General features: G+C 45.6%; 1 protein-coding gene across 1 annotated transcript in view; it reads left to right on the forward strand.

The window, feature by feature from the left end:
- snx29 (sorting nexin 29) overlaps positions 1–12,602 on the forward strand; it is a 181,364-nt gene that overhangs the window by 121,326 nt on the left and 47,436 nt on the right. Inside the window, exons 17-18 of the mRNA XM_061707943.1 lie at positions 2,189–2,244; positions 2,628–2,709. Of these exons, the coding sequence (XP_061563927.1) occupies positions 2,189–2,244; positions 2,628–2,709 (138 nt within the window). The remainder of the gene's footprint in view (positions 1–2,188; positions 2,245–2,627; positions 2,710–12,602) is intronic.

A 12,602-nucleotide genomic window follows, 5' to 3' on the forward strand; every position in this document is an offset into this window, starting at 1 on the left:
TTTTGCTCCGTAACTCGGCACCTTTGAGGCCGGTTGTAAACAAATATTTTTAAAACGATTTCTAATCATTCCAACAGTTAAATCCATATATCTGTAGGTATCTACATTTTATTTTGATTTACAAGAACAATTTCTTTGGTTTCTTGGTCAGTAATGGAGAGTATTGTGCCGTTCTCCTGAGCTTAAGCCTGTTGGAATTTTTTTTTTGCCTCGTAGCCACGTTGTGCTGCTTTTTCACTGTCAGTTTACGTCCGTAGTGTTTTACTGGAAGGCCAAAGTTTCATAGGGGTGTTTTTTTTCTTTGTTTGTTTTGCTGATAAAGAAGAATGGGTGAAAACAAGAACTTAAAAACACGTCTTAGAAATTACAAAAAATTAAATTAAAAATTTAAATCTTGAAAAAAATAAAAAAAACAAAGTAAATGGCTTACATGCAAGTCTCTATCTTCTAAGTTTCTAATTTGTCAACACTGTCCCTATGTATATGTGTATGCATATACATAGTTTGTAGTCATATAGAAATATATGCACATTATTACATAAAGAGGCTTTAATTATGTTGCGCTTAAGACGTTCTGATTCTCATGTTGGGGGAGGGGGCGGGTCCGGGTCCGTATCATTGTATCCATTTGGGTTACTGTGGTCTTGCAGTTTTTTTTCCGCTCGCTCGACTCAATCTGACTTTTGACAGTTTAGGGGTGAAGACCAATGAGCGCCTCAGCTCGTGTTTTGCTGCTGCAGCTGTTTTTCCCTCCAGAAGGTGCTTGGTTTCCTGTAATGTTTCGTGTCAATCAATTCAGGGAGTAAAAACCAGCTTGACCCGGGAGCGTGCGAGGGAGCTCCTTCCAGCAGCGGCCAGGCAGGAACTCGCCCTCGCGTTGCAGATTCTGTTGGGTGCTTTGTCCCGGTTGATCATGTGTAGTAGGATATCTTCCACATGTATTTCTGTTTTTGCCATTGGGCCACTTAATTAATTAGTCTGCAGCAGTGATACAGTTTTGCTTGTGTGTTTTATTTTGCCCTGGACATGTTACATAAATCTGACGCCAGTAGGTTCAGTAGGTTTTCAGTTTGCAGGATGAGCAGGAAGCAGCACTGCAGCTCCTGTCCTTCAGACATTCAGACATTTCAGCTTTGAGTGTAAAGTAAACAACATGTAGTAAACATATTAATGTGGAGATAAACTGACAAACAATGATATCAAACTCAAACAGACGCCCCCACCTGGACCGGCGCCAGTGAAATCTGATGCCGTGGGGAAACGCTGCAGTCCATTTATTCATTTATGGGTATTCCAATCTAGCTACTATTTTTATTATTATTTTTCAAAGTTGATTGCTGTAATATTATAATAATACGACAGCACAGAATGACAACATCTGTTGGTGCTCAGGAGAGCTTGAGGCAGCCTGGACAAACACATGCGAACACAACTGCCCGCAGAGTGATAGGAGACGGCTGCAGCGGCGGGAGCCGCGGGCTGTAGATGGACTCTTATCCTCCAGTTTCAGCCTTGTTCTGCTGGACTGCTCATTCTGTGTGTATGGATGTGTTTGTGTGCGTGTCCATCTCTGGCTGCTGTTTGCTGCAGGCTTCCGACTCCTAAGAGCTGCTGCAGATGACCAAACCGCATCTCCCGCCGTCTCTTTCTTCCTCACGACCTTCTCTGCTTCTCTGAGGGTTCGACCGGGCCTTTCACGCTGGAGACTCACCTGCAGGGGCTCCGGTGATGCTCTAGGTTTAGTTGGAAGGCCTCGAGAGGGATCGGAAGCTGACAGGCTGTCTATAGGTGGGACAGACACAAACCCTCTCTCATCCACAAGGTCGACGTCTGGCCCTGGTTACGTGGCTCCTCGGGGGATCGAGTAGCCTGGCAGACGAGGATAAGTGCTGCTGCTGCAGCGGTCGGAGCTCCTCAGCATCAACGTGGTCAATCAAACTGCTCTCCTGGCCATTTGGAGGCCTTTCCCTCGCTTCCCCGGGGAGCTGTTGGGTTGAGGCACTTCATCTTCACCCTGCGAATGCTAAAACTTTCATTGAGCTGGTCTTCGCGATCTGCTTTTAACATTTTGGTGGATGTACTGTCCATCAGGGAGGGGCTGCTGCTCTCAGGGAGTGGTATTGCCATGGAGACGTGTGCCTGGTCTACACCAGTAACATTTCCTTCTCGCTCTCTTTTCTTTCTCCAGGTTCCAGGTGATTTAAGCCAGACATCTGATGATCCTAGTCTGTCGGATTTTGAGACGTAAGGATAATTCTCTTATTTTTTCCTTCTGTAATAACATAACACCCGCTCCTCCGCCTCTCTCACATGGTTTTATATGATGCTTCTCCTCCTCCTGGATTCTCTTCTTTTGCACCGTGTCTTACAAGAGCTTTATGTCATCATGGCGAAACACCTTTGGTGTGAGGAATTCTCTTTCCACGCTCACCTGTGAGCAAAGCACACGCGCCTGTTCCCTCCGCTCCGGGTTTAAGCCTTAAATGACCACATTTAACCGGAGTGAGCTGTTAATTTTCCATTGCGTAGTGCCGACACACTGCTGATGTTGCTGCTGCTCGTGATAATGATAATGAGGGCGGTAATGACGACGACACTGAGGACGGTCTGTTGTTTGTGTCACTCAGGGCTCATCGCGCGCTCATCAACGTGTGGATCCCCTCTGTGTTCCTGCAGGGCAGAGCTGCCAACGCCTACCACGTCTATCAGGTACAACAACACATCCATGTCTCTCCGTCTCAGCCGTGTCCTTCACTCAGCACGCGGGGACAAGTCCTTTCATCGGGACGTACTAGTCTCAACCTGACTTTGGGACTTGATGTGCAGCATGTTTTATTCATGGAGGAGATAACTGACCAGGGGGACGGAGCCTTAACGAGTATCTGGTGTGATAATGTTTCATATAAAATAAAACGGAGCAATAAAAATACCCTAAAAGAAGTTCATTAGGGCAATGAGTGACGGAACAAATGAGAAAACTCAATGTACAACTCAGAAAGAGTTGTACATTAACATCAGAAGCTCATCATCTGCGTTCATTAGCATTGTTGTGTTCAGAGTTTGTTCTCCTCCCGCCTGTGCTCAAGTGGTCGAGCAAGACACTTATCGTATTTTCGCGACCATTAGGCGCATCTTATTTTTTTTTCAAAATATACTGCGCGCCCAATGACGCAGTGCACCGAATGTGTGTTGTCGGGGGCTCTCACTGCGGCTCCCTCGCGGGAGCGCTTTGAGAAACACTGTGCGTTCCGGAGGAACCGCCGCCCGAGCGGCAGCCGACGCGTCCCCGGGGCGGGGAGGTCTGCCTGCCCGGCGGTGGGCTCCGTCGTTTACTGTTGTGTTTGGCTGCCACGCTAATGGACAGAAACTGCCTGCGAGCGGCGAAGGAGAGATGGATGACTGATGGAGACCACAGTTTCACAAAGAGTGGTCTGGGTCCGGGGGGCGGGCCTCCCCCGGCCAGGGGGTGCGCGGGCGGGCACGGCGGCGGGTGGAGTCATTCCCAGGTGTCAATGTTATATGTCGTCAGTGTGAATGGAAGGATGTTGTGCCATTTCCCCCTCCGCCTGGGGGCTTTGGCGGCGCCGGGGGCGCTCATGGAGGTGCGGTGGGGCCCTGGCCCGGCTCGGAGGGCCGGCCCCCGTCGATCTAAATGGCCGACGGGGGAGCGTGGGCGCCTACCAGGGCCAGTACCATTGGCCCTGCCTACTGGCTTCGGCCACCCCTCCCCCTCCTTCCCCCCTTACACGACTCATACACACATAGGGCCGAGGGGTCGGGGGGTCCGGGGCGTGGAGGACACTGTCCCATGTGCCCCGGTGCTCCCCACCCCACGATTTTAATACCAGCTTAGACACCGCACACTCAACATTTAATAGATACACTTAACAAGGATACTTGGCGTCTTGGAGGGGGAGGTCATTGTCAAATATGACCCCCCCCTCCCTGTTTTTATTGCATTAGTCACATTCATTCAACACCAGGGGCGGGAGGGGGGGCCCACATCAGCCGCGTTCCCTCGTCGGCCTGGGACAGGCGGGTCGCAGTGCCCGGGTCCTGGCGGGGCTCGCCGCGCAGCCTGGGGGGCTACCTGGTGGTGCTGGACCCCCCAGGGGAGGGGGAAACGGTGCGTGAATGAGTGTCCTTGTCTTTGTCGGTGAGTGTGGGTTTGAAAGAGTCCTGCGATGGATGACGCACACATTTTGGGCCTGTCTCTCCGGGCAGGCTGGCCCCTCACCAGGTGGGGGTCGTTGGCCTGGAGGGTGAGGGCCTCCTGGCCACGTGTCCGGCCCGGACCGGGTGGTCGTGCTGGGTCCCGGTCCGCCGCCGCTGGGGGGGCGGGCCTCGCTGGCGGTGGGTTTCCTCCCGCCCTCTTCTCCCCTCTATGGGGTTGCTGGTGGCCTGGGGTCCGGGTTCTCCCTTGTCGGCCTCTGGTCTCGCGGGTGGCGCGGTTGCCTCCCCCCCCTCCCCCACTATAGATACAGTTCAGCTGGAGGTTTGATAGGATTATCACACACACACACACACACACACACACACACACACACACACACACACACACACACACACACACACACACACACACACACACACACACACACACACACACACACACACACACACTCACATTCAGCCGACTCAGTTGTCACATGTGCGAACCACAAACCGAGATGCAGGACTCGCAGAAATAAAAGTGGCCAAGTTCTTCTAATAGGGTTAATGGAACAAAGATATGTGAGGTCTAACGTCTTTGTTTATGTATCTGTTCATGTGTTTTCAAAGTTTTGACTCTGTTAAAAAAAAATGTGCACATCAAGAGAGAAATCACAGTAAAAATCATAACAAATCAGTATAGCTGTGTGTCTGTTGTCATTAACTTCACCCTCTGCAGAACTTTTTTTTGTCAAACAAACAACAAACTTTTTAAGAAATTAATTTTACGACACCAGCCGTAACACTTGGGTTTGTAGTGAAGTCTCATAGGAGCTGAAGACCTTTCTTACTGGTCCTGAGGTGTTTATGCAAGGTTTGATGGGAACTGGACTCCAGAGCAGCTCATCAAACCAAACTACCGCTTCTCCTTGTATTTGTCAGGTTATCCAGCAGAGTAGACAACAGCGGCTCATTCCCCCGACGACTGTTTTAGCGCGTCTGTCACACCAACAAGGTGCTACAGCTCAGCTCCACTTTACAGCAGCAGTTCTCCCCTGTGACACACACGTACACACGCACACAAGGAGCCATGTTTAGTGTGAAGTCAAAAATATAATTTATTCTCCACACGCCGATTAAAATGGTAAAAGTCCCTTCTCGTCAATTGTATGGCCAGATGTTTTTTGAATAAGAACCCATAACCTGATAATCAAAACACAGAATCGGTAACCGACAAATCAACATCTGTAACCGAGGGTCCCGTCATCTTTCTCAGTTTCACTTTTCTCTCCACCATCTCTAAAACCGTCCGTTTCAGAGCCTTCTTTCTCAGTTGCAGCTTTTCTTTTTGCGATTGCAGTTATGAAATGATTTAAACCAGCCACTCCCGCCTGCGTTGGTCTACTGCAGCGGGCGGGCCGTAGACGAGATCGGTACATTTGCTGTTGAATTCACGCCACGGTAACTTGACTTACTCTACCATCAGAAATGTTTAGTGACACAAACCTAAGCAGCGGTTTACTAACCAATGTAAAAGAAACATTGTGAGTTCCACATCAAACGGGGGAAAGTACTGCCCAAATTTACTCTGGGGTTAGCCCTGTTTCTATCTGCTTTTTTCCCGCTTCCAAACGCAGCTTTTTTCTCGTACCGGGTGCTTGTGGTGATGGCCTCCTTGCTGTTTCTGTTTCCCAACCTTAAAAGGTAACTTGTGGGTGGAACCTACATGACTAACAACAGGCTCAGGTACGCCCACAAACCGCGCGCCTTCCTTGTGCGGTCAAGTTGTCGTGAGGCCGCCATGTCGCTCGCTACCGCCTCACATGGCAGAAACTGACATTACGAGTCTGGACGCTAACGCCGTAGATATCAGTCAGATACATAGTCATTATTTTTGCTACATAACTGCGCTTAATTTCTTTCTCTCTCTCTGACTGGGTTATTATGGGATATTTCAACCTAAAATCTTACACATGGCTCCTTTCAAGTAGAAACTGTGCTTCATGTTGTGCAGAAACTGTACAGGCAGAAAAGTGTGGACACAGTGTTGGTATCTGCGCTGTAAATATGTATAGCTGTAATGATAGTCAGAGGAAACCTTATGGGATGAGAGGAGACAGGAGGCACATCCTTAGCTATAAATGATGGCCATACTGGCAACCAAGCTCGGCTCAGCTCAACTTATGCATAATATATGTAAATTAATAACTCAGGACGCTGGCTCAGAGCTGTCTGAAGGCTTTTTGGGTGAAATTGGCTCCTTTTTCCTGATTGGACAGAAGCAGAACAGCCCTAGATGAGATGCATTTTTATAATTCCTGCCACTTACAGTGTCAGACCTTCTTGCTCAGATGCCTGGCTCAATGCTCTCCTTTCAGCAGCACGCTCCCGTTGTTTAATGAATCTGAACGTCTCCGAAGACACAAAATAATTTAGAATTTTAATTTTCTCGTAATGGCACGGTAAAAGTCTCAGGGAAACACAGCTCGTATATAAATCTGACACCAATTTTATGTTCTGTATTGAAGTGGGTGCTTTTATTGCCGTTTAGGAGAATTCAGGGCTGACTGACAGTGCAAGAATAACGCATGCTACCACCTGTCCTCCGGCTTGAGCCTGTCATATTAATATGTTGTACTGAATGACTGAGACTGCTGAAATCCCAAGTAAATAAAAAATACCTAAATGCCAAAACATCTTAAAAATATAAATTGTGGGAAAAATACTAAGTAATAGGTAAGCAAGTATGTTAAGTTAGTCGTAATAACTTGAAATAGTTGCTTCCTCTAGAACTTTATCTGTCTCTTACTTCATTGTAAAGACATTTCTTCTTTCCAGCTTTGCTTCATTTCATTGAGGTTGTCGGGCATTCATTTATGCACAGCTCTTGGAAGGTCACAGCCACAAGATTTCAATTAGATTGAAGTCCAGGTTGGTCTTGGAAATTCAATACCAGGATACGATCGTTGTCCTTTAACTTGAGCCAGGCGACATCACGCCTGGCTCCAGAATACTCTGGTGTGGAGTTCATAGAGTAGAGTTGATAACCCCAGATCATCCTCCGCCGTGTTTGACAGTGAGTTTGATGCTGAGCATTAAGACCAAACGGCTCAGGCTTGATCTCATCTGTCTGGAAGATATTATCCCAGAAGTCTTGTGGTTTTTCAATTACAATTTTGTCACTTCAGTTATGCTTCCATGTTATTTTTATACAAATTAAGCTTTCTCATGGGAAGACTTCCTAACGAATCCTGCCCATAATGTTGATATTTAACCCTCAAAACCCTAAGGTCCCCAGATTTAGGGACATTGATAAGAGAATGCAAGTACGAGCAAAGTAGAGTTAGGGTTCAAAGGGTATGATCAGTGGGCCTTAAAAGGTGCAGATACTAAGATGTAGTTTTTCTTTTGTTTTTTTTTTTTTTTAACATAAAATATATCATCAAGAGATGATGCTGGGGTGTCCACTCCTGGGAAGATTGACATCTGTCAGGAGAGTTTTCCTCTCATTGATAAACCTTCTCATTTTAGACAGTTAAACCTTGCAGAGTGATGTGAAGCAACAATTGCTTCTCTAAGACAACTGCTTATGTCTTTCCTCCTTGACATTGTGTTAATGAACAACTAAATGAGACCAGACCAGACCAGAAAACTGTCAAAATGTCTGCCTCTATAAAGGTCTACATACCTGATAATGATTAATATAGTTAATCAATCAAGAACTGATGATTAACAGCTCCTGGCTGCAACGTATCTCCTTAAATCCTATGGAAAGAATACGGGGGTACTTGGCATTGGCCACAAGATTGTTTGTTTTTAAACTTTCCTTTTCAATAAGAACAAAATATTTATGCTTTACTGCTTTTAGGCCGCTCTTCTCTTAAAAAATAAAGCCAGTATTGTCATTAAAAATGGTATTTTTCTTTACCTTCAGTGTCTGGCGCTAGTTTGTAAAATTGATCCCTCAGGATACACCATGAAAGACAGCTAAACTATTTGAATAATTAAGTAGAAATGTATACAGAAATCATAAAAAATACATTAAAAAAGAAATGCATTTTAGGAAATGAATACGAGGAGAAAATATAAAGACTGTTTAACAGAAATAAATGACTGTATAGATGAGGAGGGAATTCTTCAGGATTGATTAAAGACTTTTACTCTGGGTAATCCCATATGTTTTAATTATGATAATTGTTGGTTAAAGTATGTGAAGCACATTTGCAGACATCCACTGGGCTTTCAGCAATAATTAGTGTCCACCTGCAGTTGGGAGCTGTGGATCAATTCCAGCACGGAAGCTGAACGTTTTCCATGTGTTGTGCTGCTATAGCCTGATTTCTTCTCCGCAGTAATGGTCTCTGAGAGACTGCTGTCCAGCCCTGGAGCTGGTATAAAGCACAGCCCATCTGGTGTATTGGATACTTCCTTTCCCAGAGCTATATTCGTCTAATGGCTCCCTGTGGAAACAGCTTTTGTTCTTAGACAGGCTAATGGATGGCCAAGGTTACGGAGTCACTGTTGTTAAGGTGAGGTGGTTGCGGTGATTGAACACTAAGCCAGCATTCTTAAAGACCTGAGAGTATCATGAGGAGAGGGCAGGGGTCTTTTCAAGATGCCCTCTGGTGAGTAAAGCCTTTTGCTTCCAGTCGCACCAGCAGGCACACGCGTACACTGGCACAGTTGAACCAGTGATGGGAGCAATGAGCCATGGCTGAAACCGGAGAAGGCTTTGGGAGACTCAGAGAATATGTGGGATTCTAAAAGCAAGAGCCTAAGTTCAGTCACAGCAACCTTGTGATAGAAAAAATTGGCTCAGTGCTGCCACTACATTCAAACAGAGAGGAGGAAAAGCTGATTTAACTACCACTTCTCTCATTGTGTTTCCCTAAATGTCAGCCTTTCACTGTCCTCTGTGTTTTTCTCCCCTGCATCATCTCTTTTTCTCTGCCTTCCCATCCGTCTCCCTCCCCCTGCCAGTTTTCATGACATTAAAACTGGGGTAAGATTTCTTGTACTCCATTTTCTATCTTCATTTTTTTTTTCTCCAAGCGCTGTGAAATGACTTCCATCTAAAGTGCAAGTAAGGCTTGTGGATGGATCGTAGGAGACGGACGCCTGTGAAGGGAGGCTGATGACTTAGTCCCATTATAAACCGGGTGCTCTTTGTGGCTCACAGTGGCTCCGGGTCGCTCGATCCGGTCCTGTGCCGTTTGTCCCTTTTCACACCGGCTGCTGCCAATCAGAGTCTCCCTCCTGCACAAAAATCAACACCAGACTATTAAGAGTGGATGCATTCTTCCCACAAAGGCATTCATCTGCTGCGTACAGGAGTGTCTGTGTTGTCTTTTTGTATGTCTAAGGCCCATTGTAGGGTGAAGTATCAATCAGAATGATGAGAAACTATTTTGCAAATAAATAATGTAAAATACAAGCCTGAAAACCAATTTGTAGATGAAAAATGTAACTTTGGGAGGACAAAAATGTAATATAAAACACGAGGTACACGTTTCATCTTTTTGTTTTGTTCTTTTTGTTGCACATCTCAAAGACTCATTGAGGTCATTGTTGGGGCTCTGGTGGCCTTATTTTTCAAATGAGTCCCACAAAGTAATTTTTTTTAAGGCTAAACAGCTGTTTAGTCCAAATATGTTGAGTTGTTGTCTTGTTAAGTGTGTGGAAATCCTTTCATTTTTTTTTTATATATATATCTTTTTATTGGTATTTTTGGGCAATAACAAAATGGTAAAAACAAAAACCAACCCTATCAAGTATGCCATTTTTTAAACCCCAACCCACCCACAATTGCATGGCTGTACAAAATAATATATAGATGTGCAGAGAAGAAAAAAAGCAAACAAAAAAAAAAACATACAGTTCAATCTTACAATTAAAAAAAATAAATAAATATTGGGTCCTTTCATTTTTAAACATTCCTACTCTTGATTTTCTTTAAAAAGGAAAAGTGGTCATTATGATTTAAGTCTTTTTTAATCTTTTTTTTTTTTTTAAAGAAAGGAAAACAGATCATTAGCTGATTAAATCAAATAAAGACACATAAACATTTGGTGTTAGGTGTATTTTCAGTTTCCAATGATGGTATCCAGATTTTTTCATGTCTTGCTTTGTCTTTGGGAACGACCAGTTTGAGACTTTTCCCTGGGTGATGACCGTGAACGTGCATGACACAACACCTCTCCGCGGTGGCTTGCTAACCCAGTGAGCAAACCTTCGGGTATTAGTTGTAATCATCTGTCAAAGAGAAGTTTACGTTTGACTATTATTTGACCTACTGGTATTTTGTTTTCAGTTAAAACTTTTAACTTCATTCTTTACACTTGTTTCTCCCCTCAGCCACATCAGGGAGGTTGCTCCCGCTGAGGAGTTCAAGGGCGAACCTGTGGTGATTCATCTGCAACCCCACCGTAAAAAACATCTCAATCTTCACCTTAGACCACATGTGCAATAAAACTCACTTGTTGCCGCAAAAATAAAAAACCTACTATTTTGCACGTGCTTTTGCATCTATCTGTGCTTGCAACCAAACCTCTTATGATTGAGAATATTGCAGCAGAGTGTGAACTGAATGTACGTAGATTATACAGAAATGAAAGTGTGACAGCAGAGATCTCTGGTCGACAACTCTGTGGATGTTTAATCTACATATCTAATGGACTGGATATACAGTAAATGTGCATATGTTTAAAATGAGCAATTCTCTTTGATATGCAAAAGGCTGAGCCCATCATTTCAGTACTAATTCAAGGGTTTGGTGCAAACTTCTCACTTTCTCAGTCATGCTAACAGGACTGAAAATGTCTGCAACTTTTCTGCCCCTCATTTGATTCCTCTCTCTGCTGTTCACACCTTTATTTCATTTTCATACAATTGCATCAGAATAACAGGATGCTACGAGTAAACGTGTCGGCGCGCTGCACCTGTAATGTTGTGTTTGTGAGATGTCGAGAGGGTCAGACGGCGCTGATGAGCAGCAGTTACATACACCGTCTTTGCTCCGCCACCTAAAGTCTTTCACATGGAACATACGAAACCGCATAAATCAGCCACTCGATGAATAATTAAGACGTCCCTGTTGACATGTCTTGCGGACGTGTGCACTTGTGCGCCGCTGTCTGCAGTGGACTGACATCCCTCAGGAGGAATTGAAAGTGTGATACGTGTTCTCACCTTTAATGTGTGTGTCAGCTGCTGGATGAGGCTGCGTAAACTCAGGAGACGTGCAGCTGCTGAGGCGGTAAGCTTTACATTCAGACCCGCTCAGTGTGAGTCGCCCTGATTAACCAGAGGCTTAAAGCACGCGACGCTGGGCTGCTTTAGCTATGCAGATGAGATCACACATCCATATGTATTACTGTGAACTTTGCGTGTGCGCTCTGAGCCGTGCATGTGGGCTGGAGTAACTTTAGAAGGGCTGCGAATCCTCTGGTGTTCAGTGCACGCACCGGGAGTGATTATGGGTGTGATGACGGCCGGCTGGTGATGACTATTACGTTGATGATGTTAATGACGAATGTTTTACAAAGATGATGATAATTACAATCGTTGTCTTGGATGGCACATCCATCAGTCATAGATTAAACACCCCCGGGAAGGGCACGGAGGCTGCTTTTTGCCGCTGCACTCTGCAGCGCCGGCATCTCATCAGCTTCAGCATCAGTGTAATTTACATTACATTTCCATTTTAGGCACTTTAGTAGGCGCTCTTATCCAGATCGATCCACAACGAGGAGGTTGAGGTTCAGTCTATTTTTCAGTGGCTCTTGAAAATGCATTGCGGTTGATGGACGTGAGTTGGTTGGAACGGAGCGGAAAGTTAGGAGCACCTGACATGACGGATGGGACAGAAAATACTGCAAAAACCTCTCTAATGCCTTTTTAATATCCACCAACTTCAACAAAATCCGCCCCTCTCACAGAGATGGCAGTTTTTATCTATTATTATCCCTACTAAGTATTATCCTGTATAACGACAATCAGATCTTGTGTTACTAGATCATCCTTTTTAAAGATATTTGTGAATCAAAGCAGTATCTTACTTCATTATTGTGAAGAGAAAATGTGTTCATTTGGCGTTTATTTGTCAAGTGTGGCTGTTTTATTTGGCACTGATGCACATATATATATATAATTGTTAAGAAATACGCATATTATATATGGAAGTATATATTATGAGGGATGGGGATGGGTCGCTCTGGGGGTCCCGCCGCCTCGGGAGCCGTCGCTTGGCGGCCCGCAGCTTCTGCCTCACGGCCTCTCAGCTGCGGCGCCGCCAGCTCTTCCCGCGCTGCTGCAGCGAACCTAGGGCGTGGCGCAGGGCTGGGTCTCCCCGCCGCCACGAGCGCTTCTAGTGCGGCCAGCTGCCGCTCGCCCTGGTCCCGGAAGACGGCTGTAATGCCCGCCATGGCCTGGGCGAGCGCGTCCAGGGCCCG

The sequence above is a fragment of the Cololabis saira genome, chromosome 19, assembly GCF_033807715.1.
Source record: "Cololabis saira isolate AMF1-May2022 chromosome 19, fColSai1.1, whole genome shotgun sequence".
NCBI classification, from domain to species: Eukaryota; Metazoa; Chordata; class Actinopteri; order Beloniformes; family Belonidae; genus Cololabis; species Cololabis saira.